Below are 21,414 nucleotides of genomic sequence, written 5' to 3'. Positions count from 1 at the left end.
TTCTTGAATATGTAATATATTTAATTATAAATTTTTGTAATAGGTTTATTTTATTTTTAGTTTTATTTACTGTAAATATTTTTATTATATTTTATTTTTAATTTAATTTTTGTTATATTCTTTTTCATTATATTTTATTTTTATTATGTTTTAAAAATATTTGTATTATATTTTATTTTTAAAAAAAGGATTTACTTAAATTTTTAAAGAAAATAATGTTTCTTTTTTTTCCATTTAAGAGTCCTCGTATGTATATATGTATATTTCTAACTTTGTTCCGTTTAATCTGTATCTAAAAGTGTTCCATATTAAGTATCTAACAATAGCAAGAAAAATATTTAAAACTTAACTAGAAAATTTAGTAGTTTATAAAGAAAACAAATATAAAATTATTTGATAAGAAAAATTTAAAAAAAATTTCATATTTTCATTTGACTATTTTTATATTTTTCTGCACTGTGCGGGAACTAAAAAACGCTACTAAAGAGTTCAATCCCCTGCTCGCTGCGCTCTCAGACAGTTGGTTATTTATAGGAAGTCTTTTAAACTCTTCGATAAAGGACATGAAAGCAAGCATATAATATATAAATATGAAATCAGTTTTAATAAAGCTTTTAAACTCAACAATAAATGTATCAATTTGAGTTTACTTCTTACTAATTTGACATATATCTACTGTAACAATGTATTTTGATAAAATAAACTACTTTTATTCTTAAAATAATTTCGTTAATTACACAACTCTTCCGCCTAACACAACTTCTGCAGTTGACCAACAATACATTATTTCTAAGCATATGTTATTTCCTTAAACAAAACAGCTAACTTTATATGTTGTTTATATTTGGCGGATAAAGGAAAACTAATCGCCAATATCAAATAATCGGATTAGTGTTGTCATAAATCCAGCTCTTATAAGATTACAATAGCCTAATGATTTTGATACTTCCCTTTTGGAAGTGATACGACGTATTAGTTTCATATCATTCTTCTTAAAATAGCTTTTTTTCATAAACATCCCAGATACTAAAATTAGTTTCTTACTTTTATTTGTATCAACGTACTTTTTCGTCTTACCCAAAAATTTAATTTTAAAAACAAATGTGAACGCAACTCATTTTTTAAAAAACTAAGCATATTAATAAATTGGTGAGTGTTGATAGCAAAGTCATTGAATTTTATAAATAAATATTTTATATTTCATTCAATAAAATTTTTAATTATTTTATTTGCTGCAATAGCTAAATTAATATAGTAAGCTTCATCTGATGACTTAGTCGAGAAGGAACAATAAGTTTTGTTGCAGTTATTCAATACAATTTTTTGCAATGTTTCAAAATAAATTTTAATTAAATTTTATCTTCCGATTAATTTTGACTTTATTTTACTTCAATATATTAAATTGTAGTTTTTTTTTTTCATAAAAAAAATTAAAGTTTTACCTAAAAGAAGCTTCGAAGACTTCAACTAAATTACGGAGCACTGATTTCTTTTAAAAAGAAACACATATTCACATTTTACAATTGTTTGGTTTTATTATCAAATTCCCATTATACTGCAAAGGTACATTTTAAGAAAAGTTATTGCACTAATACTGTAGAAAATATTTTAATATATCGCTTAACACTTATATGCAGAATTTTTATTAAACATATTTACATAATTTTTCCATTATTTTGTATTAATTGATTCAATATAAATGAAAAATATTATATTTAGCGTTTTAATAATTTATGCATATGAAACACTAGCATCTTTTTTGATATTAAAGATACAATCTTCACTTCCAAACAATAACAATAAAACGCTCCTCACTTCCAAACAATAACATTGAACTACAGCTCACTTTCAAACAATGACCATGAAAGACGGCTCACTTTCAAACAAAATTTTTTTTTAAATCTGCAGTTATTTAGATGCAAGAGGTTTACCCTACTGATGCCTGAATGACAAGTTCCAATTACATGGGCATTAAAAAATGATTTCAGAAAAACAGTTATTTATTGATTCTACAATTTTTTTTAATTTGCAGAATCAATTATTGATAAATTTTTGAATATGAATAAAAACTTCCACTCCATGTAGCGCAAATGCGGGTTAGCTCCATCAAAAAGTCCTTCACGTAGGAGAATTTCTCCCAATACTCGATCCAGGGGTTCCCTTGTCTTCCGGATAGGATTCAAAGTTACAAGGCTACGGAGTTGAGCATTAGTATACGTAAACCCCTAAAATTGGTCGGCAGTTCAACGACGGTTATAAAATAAAATAGGAATAAAAAAACTTTCAAATGACTTTTTTTAGAATTTATATTTTTTAGTACAAATGTGATTCCGATTATCTAAGATTTTTTAGTAGCTATTATATATGTTTTTATATATGTTTATATATATAATATATATTTATTATATATTTAGATATTTATATGTATTTTTTGTATAAGTATATAGGTTTTTATATAGGTTTAGTCAGTCAAGTTTAAAATAAAATAAAATGAAATAAAATAAAACGGATAATCATATTACAGTGACAGACAAGTTTCGATTGGATGTTTTGTTCCGTTTCAATGCTTAAAGGAAGTAATTAGTGAGACTTAAAAGTCCCGTTGGTATATTAAGGGTTATCAACTTAGCATCACTAACTGTTGACTACATTTCTCATTTTTTTTACTCTCATTTGCAAATAACCAAATCTTTTATTATCAAAAAAATGATCATTTTAGAGCTATGTTTTCCAACTTTTCTATCGCCGCAGACCGGTCAACGTTTAATACTTTTACCCCGGCCAGCTGAGAAGGAAGGATAGAACTTGATTGTTTGGAATTTTAGATTGTTTTAATTCAATAATTTAAAATTAATTGTATTTAAACCTGCCTTCAAAATAAAATACAACTACACGCATGGTATTAGGGCGGCTTTGAATGAAATCTCTCAGCTCCCGGTTAACCTCTTATCCATGGAAAAATGAAAAACCCGAGAGAAACTTTCCGCAACAAATAAAATAAAAATAATTTAATTTTTCTTGGGCAGACCGGGGGCAGGGAATCCCTGGTTTAGAGGACGATTAGTTATTGAAATTAAATGTTTTTGCTTATGTTTTTTTTTTCTATTCAATTAAAAATACAAGAGAACCGTATCGAATTTCTTTATTTGATAAAAATAGAGTGGAGTGAAAAAATTAGAAGAAGAGCGGAATTTAAAAAAAATAATAATAAAATTGTAATCAGAAAGATTTTTTTTTAAACCTTGTTATTTTTTACCTGAATAAAACAAGAAATTAAAATAATAAGTTAAAAAATATAAATTTTGAAGATACCATACACTTTTTAATTATGAAATAATTTAAAAAGGAATCGAAGGATAAATTGAATCATGGGACTGCTAGATTACTATTGTCTTATTTTTTTGTTATTTTTTTCTGTTCATTTAAAATACAAGGGAATCGTATCGAATTTCTTCATACGATAAAAATAGAATGGAATGAAAAAATTAGAAGGAAAGCGGAATTAAAAAAAAAATAATAATAAAATTGTAATCAGAAAGATTTTTTTTTGAACCTTGTTATTTTTTACCTGAATAAAACAAGAAATTAAAATAATAAGTTAAAAAATATAAATTTTGAAGATGCCATACACTTTTTAATTATAAAATAATTTAAAAAGGAATCGAAGGATAAATTGAATCATGGGACTGCTAGATTACTATTGTCTGATTTTTTTGTTATTTTTTTCTGTTCATTTAAAATACAAGGGAATCGTATCGAATTTCTTCATGCGATAAAAATAGAATGGAATGAAAAAATAAGAAGGAGAATGGAATTTTAAAAAAAAAATCTGAAAAATTTCTTTTTTTAAAAAATCCTTGTCATTTTTTACTTAAATAAAACAAAGTGAAATAATAAATAGAGAAAATATACATCGTTTGAATACCATTGTAATTATGAAGTAATTTTAAAAGGAATCGAAGTTCTAATGAAGAATTGAATCGTGGGATTGCTAGATTACAGCAATCTCATTTTTCCATCTCCATCAGTTTGCAATTCTAAACGGACATGATGCAATGACAATTGGTATGAGAACACGCGATGATAGTGAAAAGAAACTATCTGTCTTATTAACTCAAAACAATAGTATTAAATAGAGCGTGCATGTAACGAAGCGCGCATTAAAGTGACAAGTTGCCACTAATGGGTTTTCAGCACCATGGTACAAAGCGTCTTTTGGGTTTCTTTCATGAAACCAATTACCGCCAACAACGGTGATTAAGAACATTTTTTTCCTTTCTATTTTACTAATCTTTTGCACTCTATAGCTGACTACGATAATTTTTTTACACTCATTTATGCATCGCGTAACTAACGTTTTAAAACGTGTGAATTAGTTTTTCTGTTGCTTGATTAGTTACTCGTTTTAGGATTCGAACAGATAACTTTGTTAATCGAAGCATATAAGTACTTGAAAAACAAAAATATTTCTTCTTCGAACTTTTTTTTTTGTTGCCATTTTTGTTCGAATTCATTTTTTTTTTTATTAATTTTTGTTACTTTTCCCAGAAATTAACTACCTGAGCCTCAGAGATACTGCAATCACTTTAAAAGCGAACATTCCTTTGCATTCATTTCCACATAGTTGCATCAGCGATATCAGAGTAGAGCAAAAATATGATCGATTATTTGCAATCATGGTTACAAGTGATCAAAATCTATGGTAACAAGTAATCATAATTACATGTAATCATATTGTAGAGATTTATAATTTAGTAATACAATTAGTGCACTGTGATAAAAAGTAATTATTGCTTAAAATCCTAATTGCACTGATCACTTGAAATCATGATTGAAATTTTGATAACTTGAAATCAAGTAATCACGGTTGATTACTTAAGATCTTGATTACATTTAATTGGTCTGTAATAGTAAATAATTACTACTTGTAATCAATCATTAATTATGATTACTGGCAATCGTGATTACCTGTAGTCGTTTCTTGTTGTGATTGCAAATAACAATAACCGTTTGTAATCAGAAATTGTAATTACTTGTAATCGTGATTAATTGCTGGCGAGTAATTGATGCGATCGCTGATTAATATATTGATTACAGTAACAATTAATTATTGTAATTGGCTTCCAACTCAACGATACTAGTGTAACTCTTCCGGAGATGTACTAATCTATGTATTAATATATTTGAAGCATTATTTTAGTACATATCTATAACTACTAATATAATATAAACATTACATTAGTATAAATCTATATACTAATATGATGTTTGGCAAGTCGTAAAAAATATATTCAATTTTTGCGCAGAACGTAGTTAGAAGGTGTGTATTTACAGCAACTTACAATAGAGCTACAAGCTACAGAAAATTACCAACAAGTTTCAGCAAGGAAAAAAAGCGGGTGAAAAGTACACTGCAAAAATCTCGAATCAAATTACATTGAAAAGTACCGTAATGTTCATTTTAACCCCACCTATTTACGGAACAAAACATCTGATATGCCGTAATTTTTACAGTGAAAGTGAACCTTTTTACAGTGTTTACTGTAAAATCCCTGAATGAAATAAATATTACAGTAAAAATTATAACATAAAGTTTTACGGTAAAATGGATTTTACAGTGAAATTTATTTTATTTATGATGCATCAAGAGTGCAGTATTTTTTACCATAATTGATTCCACATTTTTTACAGTACATGGGGTATGTGGAGCTTGATACAGGTTTTCTCACGTTATTTACGTAAATGCTCACAGGATTGATTGTCATTTTGACTTATATATGAAGTAATATTCAAAAAATTAGAAAGAAAAGCAGCAGAGCATTTGTGTATTTATTATTTTGTAGAAAACTATAATTATTTCGTAATACAGCTTGCTCTATAGCTCAGTTAAACTTTATCATTCATCCCAATTTTTTTTAATAAGTTCTTTCTTAAAAACGCCATTGTAGAAACTTAAGTTTGTTAATTTATTTTTATTTACTAGAGCAAAATAGTTAACGCCATTCGAATTATAAACATAAATACAACTTATCACCTGGGTAACCTGATTTCCTGTCTTTGTTTGAGCGAAATGTATTGAACTGATTAGCCCTATTTCACAAATTTCAATTATTTCAGTTACTGCGTCTACGAATACATACCAATAAAACCATTGAACAAGCGAACTTTCACTCACATCCTAATGCAATTTATTTTGATTTCAAACATGCCAACAGGGGAAAAAAAGAACCATAATTGGCCTAGATTAAACATTTAGAGCAGTTTCGAACAAAGGTGTTAAGAAACAATGGTTCGATTAGAAATGTCTCAAAATGAAGTTCGTAGATAACAGTTGCAATGAGGAATTTGATTCTGCATATTTATGTGCTAAAAACAAAACGCTTTTTTTTTTGTTTTCGATAGTGATCTATATGACGAAGCATTTAACAGTTTTTCGAGCATGTGCGTTGCTAAATTAGACTTGTAATAGTTCAAACGTGAGTTATTTTAAAACATATTTTCTTGTTTTGAACAATGCAACCAGTTAGATGCACTTTTTCAACTTCCCGAGCTCTATGAAAATTAAACCAAGTGAACTGCTTTCGTTTATTTGTCCTACAAATTTAATGTAGCCAATACATAATAATATACGAAATTTAACTCAACCAAATTAACCCACAAAGGTTTTATATATTTATCTGTTTTTATACTACAAGTCTAAGTGTTTTAACAGACTGGAAAGTAAAAAGCATCATTGTTTTTATATTGCAGTTTAATTTTATCAGTTTGATGACCCAAAAAATAACAAATGCATATTTGTTTTTCAATTAGGAATTCAACTGTTTTATTTGTAGCCAATCGGGAAAAAAAGACACTAAGTCTATTTATCTAAATCTTGCCAAACGAAAACACTTTGATATTATTTAATTTAACCAAAATCACTTGTAATATTTTAAAATAAATATAATAATACTAAATATAAAACAGATATTACTTGAATATTAGTTTTTGTTTAGACACTCATTACACTAGGGAGCAATTTTTTTCTAATAATGAGATTTTTTAACGAATCGTCAGTATTTTTCGATGTACAATCGAGTTCTCTTTCCAAGCTACGGTTTCTTATTGACATATTTTGACAATTTTTCGTCGTAATATGCAAGTATAGAAACGTTATATGTAACAGTCGGTCAGATACATGTTGAGACAAACTTCTAGAGAAATTAGGGCACATCATCAGGATTAAAACTGCATTGGAACCCATTCTTAGAAATGTTGTAATAGACCGCTAGGGGCTCTTCCCTATTAAAGACTGTTTCTTTGTATGCTGTGTAACAGGTCATAATAGGGAAGCGCCCTTAGAAACATAACATTCCTGGTCTCTTTTATTCAAAATAATACGGATTTTATTAAGTCAACACTGTGGTTGGTGCGTGAAGAGGAAGATTCGAACCTAGGTCACATACATCAAAAATTAGCTCTTCATCCCGAAGAGTTGACACTTTTAAAAAAAACGCATGCAGACATTCCTACTAATGGCAAGGATACAACACGCTTTTCATCTTTGCATAAATTCGTAAAAAAGGCTTTTGAATTTCAATAAAAAAAAAGTATGACACTAATAAATTCATATAAAAGTATCGAAAATTCATGTCTAAAATCCACATAAGATCAAAAAGAATCTTAATCGATATACATTGATTAAGATTCTTTTAATCAATATCTGTGTACATATATGTAGTATATACTTTAATCTGTTTATAATTCGAATCAGCGACGGATCACCAATTTCGTGAAACTTCATAAATGATTTATTTACGTAATATTCCAAGAAGAAGATGATCCAACAGAGTTTAGTCAGCCACTGATGTTTTTCTCAAAATACTTAAAATTTAGTGTTAGAATATAATATTTATCATTATATTTAATATGTTTTTAATGAAATCGAGAAACATTCTTTTTTTACGTTTTCTCTACAATCAGCTAGCAAAACGTATTAATGAAAATTTTTAAAAATAAGCAACAATTATTAAAACTCAGTGCATTTTATAAGGTTTTTAAAACAATTATAAATTAGTAAAATACACGGTAGTGTATTTCTGTCCAAACAAATTAAATCAATAGAAATAATGCATCAACCTATTTTGTGCTTTCTTTCGCGAACACGGGATGATGCCACGTTCTTATAAGTCGTTAACTTATTAATCGATCGTGTCATTAACATGTTATCTAACATACCATTATCGCAGCGTAAGTGAAATTGGGAAACATTTAAAAGATTAAATGCTAATAAATTGATAAGAAAAAGATGTATTATCAATGCATCTTTATCTTCACAACACGTTTCGCCGGTAGCAAAAGTGACCCAATACACGAACTAGAGAAGATTTTAACTCTTCAAGTTCAAGGACACTGCTCGTAGCGTGGAATGTTCCTTGTAGGCAGTCCGTTGTAAGAACTTCGAAGAACATTACAATCCAGATTTATCTTAACAAATCAAAAGTGACCCTGTTCTGATTTTTTTCTGGTATGTTTCCTAAGAAAAAAACAACATACCTGGAATGAGAGTTAATGAGCATCTTTGCCTAAGAGGCGTTGGCGAATTCGTTGGCCTCCTTTAACGTTTCGTTGAGCTAGATTTCTCTTTCAATCCGTTCCTCGTGCATCAATTAATCTTTTTAATCAATATGGGTCTCTCATATCCAATTAGGAATCTGGAACCAAAGTGCACAAAAAAAGTTTTATTTTTTGGGGATTTTTTGTACAGGCATGTTTTGTATGTCCCGAGTTGTGTAAGTAAATGATGAAATAAGAAAAAGAATTACCAGATATTGGCGAAAGATTAAGTACAGTTTGTTCTAAGTTGGTTAATTCTCACAAGAACTTAGAAATTTTTTCCGGGTCAAAAAAAAAACAATAATAAAAATTTTTTTAATTGCATAATCCGAAAAAAGGATCGTTAAAAAAATGCTCCTAAGCGTTTGAATTCAAACTATCTCTTTATTCGATGTAATATAAAATGGTGGTGTAATATTTTTCTACTACAGTGAAACCTCCAGTAAAAACCACCTCTGTATAGCGATCTCCTCTATTTATGGCCACTTTTAGGAGGCACAGAATTTTTTCCATAGACTTAGTGTTGAAGAAAACCTTTAGGAGAGACCATTAGAATCTCTCCCAATGGCCGGACAAACCTCTGCATGATTTGGCGGGTATTGAAATGCATTTATAAAGGCGAATTTCTCTAAACTAAAACAGATTATGTTCTCGAGTTTAGCTGAACCAAATTTTACTTTTTTATTTAAAACTTTTTATGTATCTACGGTGGTAAACAGAGTACATATTAAAAAATTCGAATTTAATATGGTTCAATATTTAATGGGCAAGCATAATAAATTAACTATTATATTTTAAAACCGTCATTGGACAGCAGACCCAATTTTTTGAATTACGACTCTCAATGTTCAACTTCGTTTCCTTGTAATTTTCAACAAAATCCAGAGGACAAGGGAACCTCGATCAAGTATTGGGAGAAATTTACCTTCGTGGAATTAATTGTACTTCGTGTAAATTGTACTTGGCAAGTGTATACATCTGTGATTTTGTCTCAGTTTTAACTTTTCAATTTTAGCACTATATTCATTTATGTCATTTTATCCCTTCACCTTTTGACGGTTTTATGAGTTGTATTTACGGCTGGTTTTGGTGAATTGTCAGATTTTTTGTCTTGTATTGAGGGGTCCACCAGCTCTGGCTCACAGCTCACTCAGTTTTTACTGGTTGTCTCAGGGTTCATAATTTTTGTATTTTATATATATATATATAATTTTTGTATTTTATTTATATAAGGGTTAATAAGTTTTGTGTTTTATATATACATATAATTTTTGTATTTTATTTATATAAGGGTCTGTTGACCCTTTAAATGATCCATTGTGTTTGGCGTATGGGCCTATTGGCCTAGGCCGCTGTATATATAATAAAATAGCTTACCTTCGTGGAAGACTTTTTTGATGGAACTAACCCGCATTTATGCTACATGGAGATGAAAACACTTTTTATTTCGTTCAGAGTAGTTAAAACTATATCGAACTAAAGCATTTCTATTTTTAAACACTCGAATTCTTATGGGGAAATTATATCAAACGAATTATCACCTAATCTCACTAAATATGAGTTTAAAACTAGTTTGATAATTAAAATAACATAGATAGGACATTAATTTATTGTTGGTGGAATAAAAAGTGTGAATCAATCAATCATTATTTGAACTCATTCAGAATAAAAACAATTAATATATTTCTTTTATCGTAGGTTGAGAAAAATGTGCTCCTAGCATCGAGCTCCAATCAAGACATTTCAGTGTCCGAGCTTCTATTTTCTTGCAATAACAGAGCTCCAGGTTATTATGCTGACCCAAGGTTCAGCTGCGAACTTTTCCACTTTTGTCACTCAGATGGAACCAGAGTATCCATCCCATGTTTCCTAGAAAACCAAAAACACAGAATATGTCTTCTGAAAGACATAGTTAAAAGAGCTTGTGACGGCTCCGAACTTTTCATATCTCTTCCAGAGGATTTGACCTTCAAATCCACCAAGGACACCACAGCCTCAGCTCTGAACTCAGCGACCGAATTCAAACTACCTCACATTTTAGCAGAGCCGACACTTTCGTCCGAAAGCAAGACGACCCCTCTGCCGACTGAAATCGGAAAACCCTCAAAGGTTAAAGAAGTCGGAGGCGTTTATGAAGTGTTCAACAGCTTTTTGAAAGAGATCGAAGCCTCAAATCTGCCAGATGACAAGACGAAGACTGAAAATGCCTCTTTCAGGCTGAAGCCATCAACTTTCAGCAGGAGATCTCACGTGCCTTATTCTTTGGAATTGGATCCTTTGATCAATGAGAACAGACGATCGGATGCCAACGGTGCTGTTTTGGTCGAAGTTTATAACGACAGGGATTATGGCGATGGATCGGATTATCGCCCATATCAAAGAAAAGCTAAAAAGTTTCAATTTTCTGATTCAAAGAAGTCTTCTTTTAAACTTCCTCGAAGAAAACGATCAGTTCCATCACAATTTAAGGCAACTCAACCGTACGCTATTGTCTATGCCAAAGTTCCGGATACTACTTTAGCAAGTTCTTCTGACATTTTCCAAAGAAATGCACAAAACCGTCATCAGGTAATTAGCTATATTTAGAAATTTTCCAAATTCAAATTATTTCCTTTATATAGAGTTCTCTTTAACCTTTATTTAGTTATTTATCATTAAACTTTGAACGTTAGGAGCCGTATAGATTTTACTTTAATAATCACCATTAAATAAAATATTTCTGCCTTTTTTTTGCAAATAAAAATTAATATAATTTAAATTCAGTGTTTTTTTAAAAAAACTATGTTTTATTGGAGTAGTTTTATTCTTGTTCAAGACAAAAAGTATGAACTTCTATAATGAAATTAAATTACATTAAAGAATATATTTACATATAGAATGTTCTAGACATAAATACGATTTTCTAGATAATGTATAACTAAATAATATGGAATCCAAATAATTTTATGTTAAATATACATTGTAAGTGTACGAAAAAATAGCAGCGAGTTTTAATTTTTTAATTTATAGTTCTGTAATGCTCTGTTTATTAAATTTAACTAACAATACTAATAATTAACTAATAATATTTTCTACAACAAGCTGATCAATAAGGCCTGTCGGCTCAACGAGCTTATTAAAAGTCATTTTTAATCACAGTCTAATTTCGTAAAACTATTTTCTTAACTTGCATTACAATTATAGTAATTTGAAATTTCTAAACAACTTATAAGTTCTATTAATTGTTCAAAGAAAATGAATCGATAAATTATTAACTTGAATTTTGAAAATATAAAACTGGCAAGCGAATATTTCTTATTCATCTAATTAAACTTTTGGTAATTTTACTAATTGCTCAAAAACTTTCAAGTCATAAGTCATTTTAGTATTTAAAAATATTTCAGAAGGAAAATGCTATTCCATTTGCTCCAGCCCTTGTACCATCTGATGTTCCTGTCGTACCCGTGACCTTAGAAGTTCGCCAAAGAAAAAAAGATAGAACCCAAAATAATTACCAACAACAGCTAAAAGAACCTCGAACCCGTGGACAAATTGCTGCAGAACAACGAAATGTGTACTATTATAGTCCTGACGAATCTAATGTTGAAGACAACCGTAATGTCAACCCTAGAGGTTCTGCTCGACCACAGTCTCTAAGACCAGGTGAAATAGAGCATCGACAAGGAGAAAGGTTGACGAATTCCCAAAGCAACACTCGACAAAACTCTCCAGGCCAAGATAGAATGCTCTTATACGCTCCCCAAGTATCTAATCCACTGAATTTGCCGAATTTCCCATTCCAGCCTCAACCATTTTTAAATGATATCAGACAAACATCATTCTTTTACCCTTCCCCTGGAGTGCAAGAAGAGTCAGTGCCTTCATTTGGACCACAGATAAACAGACCAAGCCAATACCTGCGGCAGCCACAGTCTCCCGAATCACCACCACTGGAAAATAGAAGACCGATTCCAACACCAGAAGCTAGACAACCTAGACCACATGGAGGACACGAAGAACAACAGACTTCCGAAAGAAGTGCTTTACCTCAAATCGAAGGGCCAGTGCAAAATTTCCAAGGATTTCAAAACCCATTTTTCAGTAATTTTCCTGGCTATGTGCATTACAATGGACTTTATTCTCAACCAGATGTTGCACCACATGGTGGTTTTTCACCACCACATGCGCAAGTTCTTCCACCCCAGTTTCCACCACAACAGCTGGTACCAAGAGAGCCCCCTCAACATAATGTTCCAGAAAGACCCCGGCAGCCAATCACGGAGAGACCTCAAGTTCATATTAGACCAAATAATGGTGAATCTGGAGGTCAAAACCCTACAAGAAAACCTAATGTTCAAAGTCAAGAACTAAGAAATCCAGAAAGGTTGGTTATTTTAAGTTTTAGTCCTCAATAGTAGCAACTAATTCATTTAGTAGTAAGTTCACAATATCATGAAACTAATTATGTAAAATGGAAAAGCCTATAATGTTATTTATTTAAATTCATAAGGTGAATACAATTTTATATAAGAATTTTACAGATTATTCAAGGCAAAAAAAATTTATAATAATAATCATTGAACATTTTAGGACGGCTAAAGATCAAATTAAACCACACATATCTTTCAAAAAAGTACATGTGTGCATCAAATTCAAATTAATTTTCTCACCATACTATTTTCAAACCATAATGATTTAAAATATTTTCAATTTTTATTTATGTAATGTCCTAAATCGTTAATATCTTTTGAGGCGAAACTTAATTGCTGAACATCTATAACTATACTAGATTAAAAATTAAACATCAAAACGGAAATGCATGATGAGAACAATTAATATTCTCACAAGTGGATGCAGGCCTAAAAATATTTTAAAATAATATTTTAAATATTTTAAATCGATATTTTAAAGTTTTAAATTCCAAAGTTTAAAAAAGGTGCTAGAAAAAAAACAGACATGAGCTTGGAACTGAGAAAGAAAATAAAACTTTTCCATTGAAATCCATTTAAATTAAAATATTTTCTACCAAATGAAAATTCTAAGCATTAGCGACTGAATATTAATAATTGAATAAATCAATTTATTTTTCAACAAGATAACTGTCATTTAAAGTCGTATAGTTATTTTTAAAGCATATATTACAAGAATTTCTAATAAATTGCATTTAATTATAAATAAGTAAATGCATCAAATGCCTTATAAATAAATGCCTCATAGCCTTTCAAAGTTGAATGACCACTTTTTGTGAGAGAAATAAGACAAATCTTTACAATTTTGAGGATTCAGGGCTTTTTCTTTATGAAGCAACGTGCATCTTATTGCATGATTAAAACATTTTTCCTTTGAAATGAAAAACGATATATTAACAATTAATATTTTTTTATAAAAAAATTATTTGCAAAATGCGATAAGCCATATTTACATAAAATTAATTAATTTAAATATTTTTTTCGCAGACAACCAAATGGATTCATACCTGACCAAGTGATATCTCCACAACCGATTCAGAGACCATACAGACCAAGGCAGTACATGCCAGAACAACCGCCTCCACCACCTCCACCTATATATCAGCCTAATCTAAACAGAGAAATACCCTATAACCAATCTCCAAGACAACCAACTCATAATAGAGATGCGCCTGAAAGAAATTTAAGAAGACCGACACCACCTGTTAGTCATCATCAATCATACCATCCAGACATCATTTTGGAAAGACCAGAGCCTATTCCTCCAAAACCATTAAGAAATAGGGAACCAGTTCCTGGTCCAAACACAATTTCAGTACGAGAGCGAAATCCCAACTTTTTACAACCCCAAAATATTGATGGAGCAAACAGAAACGCTTACGGGCATAGAGAAGAATCTCCACCAGTACGAAGTAATCACGAGCATTCTAGACGTCCCGAATCACAACGCAATACACCACCACCTGTAAATATACAAACTCCTTTTTATCGCTCACCTACACCACCACCACCTTCTTCAAGAATTAGGAGTCAAACAAGAAAACCATCTAATGAAGACAATAGAAGACCATATCCCGTTAAAGAAGATATAGAGCATGACATAGTTGTTGAAGACCAACGTGCAGTACGACACCAACATATTCCATCTTCGCCTGTTGAGTATACTCGAACGCGAACACCTATACAAAATATACCAGATTCAAGAAGACATAGAGATCAGCATTCTACGAGGAATCGATTTCCAAATGATTCCGAAAATGCACGTAGACCTTCAACTTCTCAAGTCACGCGATACCAAGAAATGTCTGTTCCAAGAACACGTGGAAGTACCAGAGATCAAATTGAAAGACCTCCGCAAAATTATGTACCGGCCAACAGCCTTCCTGACACTTTTGAACCACCTCGTGACTACATAAATCCCCCACCAAGTAATGATGTTGTTGATATTATATCTTACAATGGCGAGACACAAAATAGGCAAAGACAACCGGAATCACAAATAAATCACCCTTATAATCACAGAGATCATCACAACCAAGGAAATCCAGTCATTAGTTACACTCCTGAGTCTATCGTAGAATTCAACCCATACACAGATAAACCACTAAGAGAGACCCATTCAAACACACGATTGCCAAACATCGAGGTTGTTGAAGTTTATAGACACCCAGAAAATATTGAAAGCAATCGCTATCAATACCTTGATGATGAATACCATACCACTAAACAGGTAACTACTACCCGTGCTCCGAAACGAAGGCCACCTCCACCAAAGCCTACATTCCCAGCATTCCCAACGTTCCCTCCCCCTCCCAGAAGACCAATAACCACCCCTCGAGCCGAAACTCCAGAAGAGCCACTCTATAAGGAAGCTGGTGACCCTACTGAAGACTCTGAAAAGTCAGTTTTATCATCTTTTGGCGATACTCATCCATCAGAAGCATACACTGAATCGGAAAGATCAAGGAGTCAAGATAATGTCGAAGCTAACTTTTATTCAACTGAAACACCTGAAGTTACTACAAGAAGACGAACTAGAAAACGAAGACCTCGTCCTAGGAAGCCAAAACCATCCGAAGCTTTAACTGAAGACGGTCTTTACATTCGAGAAACCATTACAGAACCTACAATAGAAACTGAAATCTCAACTCGATCAACTTCAAGCCGTTCAAACAGCAAATGGCGTCAGAACTCTACAAATCAACCACGCAGGCGCACCACCACATCATACCCTGAAACAGATACAACCACAGTTTCCACAAAATCTGAAGAATATGGAAGTCGAATAAATCTCTTTGGACGCAATAGGAGTAGGAGACCAACTGTTTTACAGGCAAGAAGTTCTCCAACGACTCAATCGCAGCCATTATTGAGAGAAGAATCTCAGCGAGTGACCAAGACTCCTACAGTACTAAGATCAAGGAAACCATACGCAAAGCGGGTTCGTGTAAAGACAACCACTACAACAAGCACTGAAAATCCAGACACTGTCGAAAGCATAAATAGAAGTGATGAAAATGAAGGCATGCTTAATTACCAGCGAGAAGAAACAACCGTTAACTCTAAAGAATCGCCCCAAAGTGAAACAACTACTTTAGCGCCGGTAGAAATCATAACCGAAACTCAAACGGAAACGGAATCTTATAACGATCTAGTCCAGACCACAGAATATCCATCATTTTTGGAGGGAGAAGATGGTGTAACAGAGGCAAATTTGGAAGGAGAAAGCAAGATGTCTGACTTCGAAAGTAGGCGATCAGTTAATAAAAAATTCCAAAATCGACCACGAATTCTGAAGTTTGGAAAACCTAAGTTAAGAACGACGATTTCCCCTATAGAGCTGAATGAAGCAGATAGTCGAACTGCTTAAAGTTATGGATTATAGAAGATGGGAAATTGTTTTTAAGACGAATTGATGACTTCAATTTTCGGGCATTGATTATCTTTGAAAAGTATTCAGATCAGAAGTAATAAAAGAATACTTTTAGAAACGTTATTTATTTTGAATCTTAAGCAAACACATCGCCTAGATTCCTTAGCATCATCCGAAAAACGTAATCATGTTATTTGCCAAACACACCTATGATAATAAGTGTGACTTCCGTGCGCGTTCAACTATCATACTTTTGAAAATAAGTGATTAAAGATCTATCTTACTTTGTGTTAAATCCAAAAAAGAGCAGCGTTCTCGATGAACTTTGTCCTTTGATTGGATTTTGTAGAAATCCTATTCTGTTCTATATGAAACTGTTGCAAGTGCCAAGCTATCTAATTACTCGAACTGCATATTTTTTTACAGAAAAAAAATCGAGTGTTAGATTTAAAATGGTGTTATATGTTACTGTTATGTATGCAAGTGGAATCAAAAACTAACTATTTATATGTTTATCATTTTTAAAATAAAATTTTTTTTCAGAGAAGTGTTATCTGTCTCGATTTTAAGTTAAACCGTAAGATTTCGTTTCTTCAATTTTAGTACAATTGAAAATTGCTAAAATTCCTCATACGGAAAACGATATTTAAAAAATAAGCAAAAAAAATTAACATTTTCCAAAAATCGTGGTTAGAAACATTTTTACACTTGAGCATGAATGAACATAACTACACCCCTTTTACCAAAATTGCCAAAGAAAAAAAAATGAAGATTTGAAAAATCACAGAAGGAAAGAAATCGAAATGTCCAGTTCATTGCATTCTGCTAAAGAAACCAGAAATTTATTCTTACCTCGTTTCAAAATTAGTTAAGTTTGCTAGCATATGACTCTATTAGATAAAAAAAAAACAGTAAAACAATATTTTCAAAACAATCACTATTTTCAATAACAACGCCCTACAATATAAAGAAGTATTTAATAGAAGTTCGTACAAATAAATTATTTGGAATGGTTTAACAAGAAGAAGCATCTTTTGAGAAACATTGTAACTAATTTGAGATTTTGTGAGATTAAATTAGCTTTTTTCTTTAAGCAGAATTTTGCAATCCCAACATTTTAGAGCCACTTTAAAAAAAATATTGTTTCCGAAAAAAATTAACATTTTCTTTTAGCTTTTAAGAAATTTTCTCACTTAGATATTTTTTCCGATCACTTTGCTTAAAACTTGGTGTATTTGTTTCAAATACCTTTTAACTCTTCAGCAATTTTTCAAATGAAAAATCGATCAATTCACTATAAGCCATTGCACTATCTAACAACATGGGAAAAGTGTGTTTGCTATGCCAAGAAAAATTGTGAACAAAACATTCGTGCATGACTTACAGAAAGTGATAGAAACCAGATGATGAATTAGGTTTTTAATACTTATGGGGATATAATTTGCAAAGAAATTTAAAAATAAAATAGTAAATTTCAGTTTAAAATTATTAAAATAAACTGTTGTTCAAATTTACTTTTAGAAATTCCATAAAGCTTTTAGCACAAAGGGTAGAGAGAATTCAACAAAAAAAATTTTTTTTAAAAATTAATAAGACTCCGAATATAATTTTAACTTCAATCATGAATATCTTAGAAAACAAGTAATTTTAATAGAAACAATTCTTGTTTACTCGGTGAATATTAAAAAGTGGCCAAAAAAAGAAATAAAAATTTATTATACCAGAGCTTCTCACTTTTTCATTTTAAACTTTTTCTTGCGAACTAACTATTGGTATACTAGTCTTTCTCCAGTTGCGATTTTAAAAAAAATTCCCTTATTTTTGTTCGAAGGCTTTTTTTTTCGTCATATATATATATCTACGGCAGAAGGAAGAAAAGTATTCAAAATTGAGTTAATTTAACAAAGAAAATGGAAGTTAAAACATTTTTTCAAATATTGAATTTTGCATTTGTTTTTTGATGCAAACAAAATAATAAAAGAAAAAAAAATATTTTTTACCATGTCAAAAATAATTTATTTAACAAAGGGTTAAACAAGCGAATATTTAAAAAAAAATATGTCTGTTGGGATTTTTTCTGTAGTTCATTATTTAACATTTCAGTAAAACTAAATGTATTTTTTTTTATCATCGCATGTCAAAAAAAATTTAATATTGGTAAAGGTAACAAAGAACAATTCTGTGTACATGATTTTTCGCCCCGTGATTTTTCATACAAATTAAATACTAAGGCATAAGTTTTTAATCTTTTTGTTACAAGTTGAAAATAATTTAAGAGGGGTTAAATCTATTTACTGCTTGAAATTTTTCGAATGACTAACAAAAATATAAATAAGTCGTATGCATCTTTTTAAAGTTGAGTAAATGTAATCAGTAATATGGCTGAATTAAAATAAAGAAGGGTAAGACTAAATTTTTTTATGTAACGCTGGCAGAATAAATCAATAAACCTGATTAACAAAAATTCGCTTGTTATGAAAGAAACGAATAAAAATGTATAGACATTTTTTCCTCCTAATCTTTCTTCTGAATTAAGGATGTTAAATTGGTTCTAGTACAATAGAAAAAAAATCTGTTGGGTTATCGGAATTATGTTTGTACTAAAATATAAAATCCCGAAAAAAGTATTCTGAGACATTTTTGACTCCTTCGTACTCAAAAACTTATCGATAATTGATTTTGTAAATTAAAGAAATGTCAATGCTGAATAATTATTTCTCTTAGATCTATCTAATAATAATAATAAATAAGCGCAAATATGAAAAATAATTGTTTGGAGGTGAGTCGTCTTTAGAAGATTTTACCTTTAGAACAGACCGGTGTTTCCTGCTGTATTTCATTACCATAAATTATTAAAATGATAAATATAATATTTATCGTTTATTTTGATATAAATTATACAAAATATTGAAAAAGTAAGAAAAATATATTAATTAAAAATTTATTTTGCATCAAAGGGTTTAACTCATCAATCTTTTAAGACCAGGACAAATTTCTTAATATTACCTGTTTTGCACACAAAAAATTTTACAGTTAAAATGTAACAATGGTAGAAAAATAATTACTTATTGATATTTATCCAGCACAAAGTACATAATCAAATTTGAACGCATATTTCGATATGTTATCACGCAACTAAGAATTTCTTAGAACTAATGTGAATTCGAAACGTGAAAGAAAAAACCTAATTAGTTTTTTAAACAAACCTTAAAAATAAATATTTTTATTTTTAAATAATGATTTAATACAATGTTCATTTTTAAATTAATATACACACAGGATAGCACCGATTTGGTTTCAAAATATCTTTCAGTTTTTAGAAGTCTTTATTTTCCACTATTACAGGGGAAATAATATGGCTTATACAACTGCAACTGGGTAATTTTCAAAATCTATTGGAATTTATAAAAAAAATTCCAAATTTAAATAGTCTATTTACTAGTTATAAACATTTCAACAGCGGAATTGGAATGTTTCTTGCCCATAAAATTTAAAACAACAATGCATTTCTTGGTTTGAAACACAAAAATAAATCATTAACTTGTATCTGCATTATATTCCCGTCTGTTTTTGATCTTTACAAATGTTTAAATAAAACATTAAACATCACAGTTTCAGCACTTACATTATTTTTACTAAAATGCAATATCAAATATTTTTCTTCATTATTATTTTTATTACTATAAAAGATAAAATATATTTATATTATATAATATAACAATATATTATATAATGTTACTATTTATAGAAAAAAAGTGAAAGTTTTTATTAAATCTACTATTTAATATTTCAAGTTAATAATATTAAAAAAAAATGCTACATTACAAATATTACATACTGCAGTCAAATTTACACTGTGAATCACTAAAATTGCTTTTTATTAGATTATATTATGAAATAAAGCTTAATAAATGGTCAATAACAAACAGAGTGGAGAAAACTAACACAGGAAATACAGCAAAATTTTAAAAGTTCCAGCATTGCAAATTACTGAGTTTTAGTAATACAAGTATTGATTCCTATCTATATTTCTTTTATAAAACTTAAGATGTAATGAAATACTAAATAAAAATATACTAAATAATAATAAATAAATAAAAACAGGTTCTATTGGAAAGAAGTGTTTATACAAAACTAAAAACATAAATTAACTTTAAATGAACATAAAAACAATAAATTTAAAACAATTATTCTAGTAACAGATGGGAAATTAAATCAAACTTCCTTACCTTATTCAAGCTTTATTGTCTTAAAATTCGGCATATATAACGATAATTTTTAGAAAACAACTGAATTAAATTAGCTTACATGTAACACAATTTTAATAACCAAATAAATTAAAATTTCAGAGGAATACCTGCAAGTGACGTAGTGTTGATGTCTCAATACTAATTGTTTGTTGAAACATGCCATTTGTTTGCTTTATCAACTATTTATTTACATTTTATTTCGAGAAAAACGAGAGCGTCAAAGATCAAATTCTCTCAAGTGACACATTCTATATACGTTCACAAAGATTTCAATTATTTCATTATATATTTCTTACTTATCACGAAGACAGACACGAAGCCATGCAGAACATAAACAAACTAACTATGCATCAAAGTTGCCAGGTTCACAAAACAAAAATATAGCTCGGTTACAATGAAATTCATAAACAAGATTGTTTGGTTTGATTTGATTTGATTTGATTTGTTCATTTACGTCGCACTAGAGCTGCACTATGGGCTATTGGCGACGGTCTGGGAAATATCCCTGAGGAAGATCCGAAGACATGCCATCACAATTTTGATCCTCTGAAGAGGGGGATGGCACCCCCGCTTCGGTAGCCTGACGATCTGCACGCGAGTCGAGCACTTTACGGTAGAACAGTTTAACGAGGACCAGTACCGCACACCCTCGGTCCCTACGCAGACTGATCCAAGTGGTCACCCACCCACACACTGACCGCAGCCAGTGATGCTTGACTTCGGTGATCTGCTGGGAACCGAGTCTCAA

At 30.3% G+C, this 21,414-nt stretch overlaps 2 protein-coding genes across 2 annotated transcripts in view; one reads left to right on the top strand and one right to left on the bottom strand.

The window, feature by feature from the left end:
• Positions 1-16,967, top strand: part of LOC107436452 (serine/arginine repetitive matrix protein 2-like) — a 43,116-nt gene extending 26,149 nt beyond the window's left edge. The window contains exons 4-6 of the mRNA XM_043044472.2: positions 10,294-11,163; positions 11,979-12,958; positions 14,031-16,967. Coding sequence (XP_042900406.1) covers positions 10,294-11,163; positions 11,979-12,958; positions 14,031-16,413 — 4,233 coding nt within the window. The 3' untranslated portion in view covers positions 16,414-16,967. The remainder of the gene's footprint in view (positions 1-10,293; positions 11,164-11,978; positions 12,959-14,030) is intronic.
• The window catches only part of LOC107436458 (proton-coupled folate transporter), a 108,643-nt gene that overhangs the window by 83,946 nt on the left and 3,283 nt on the right, over positions 1-21,414 (bottom strand). The window contains exon 2 of the mRNA XM_071178358.1: positions 8,536-8,693. The gene's annotated coding sequence lies outside the window, so the exon portion shown is untranslated. The remainder of the gene's footprint in view (positions 1-8,535; positions 8,694-21,414) is intronic.

The sequence above is a fragment of the Parasteatoda tepidariorum genome, chromosome 3, assembly GCF_043381705.1.
Source record: "Parasteatoda tepidariorum isolate YZ-2023 chromosome 3, CAS_Ptep_4.0, whole genome shotgun sequence".
Classification (NCBI taxonomy): domain Eukaryota; kingdom Metazoa; phylum Arthropoda; class Arachnida; order Araneae; family Theridiidae; genus Parasteatoda; species Parasteatoda tepidariorum.
Note: the sequence above shows the minus strand (reverse complement) of the source record. Positions and strands in the feature narration are given on the sequence as shown.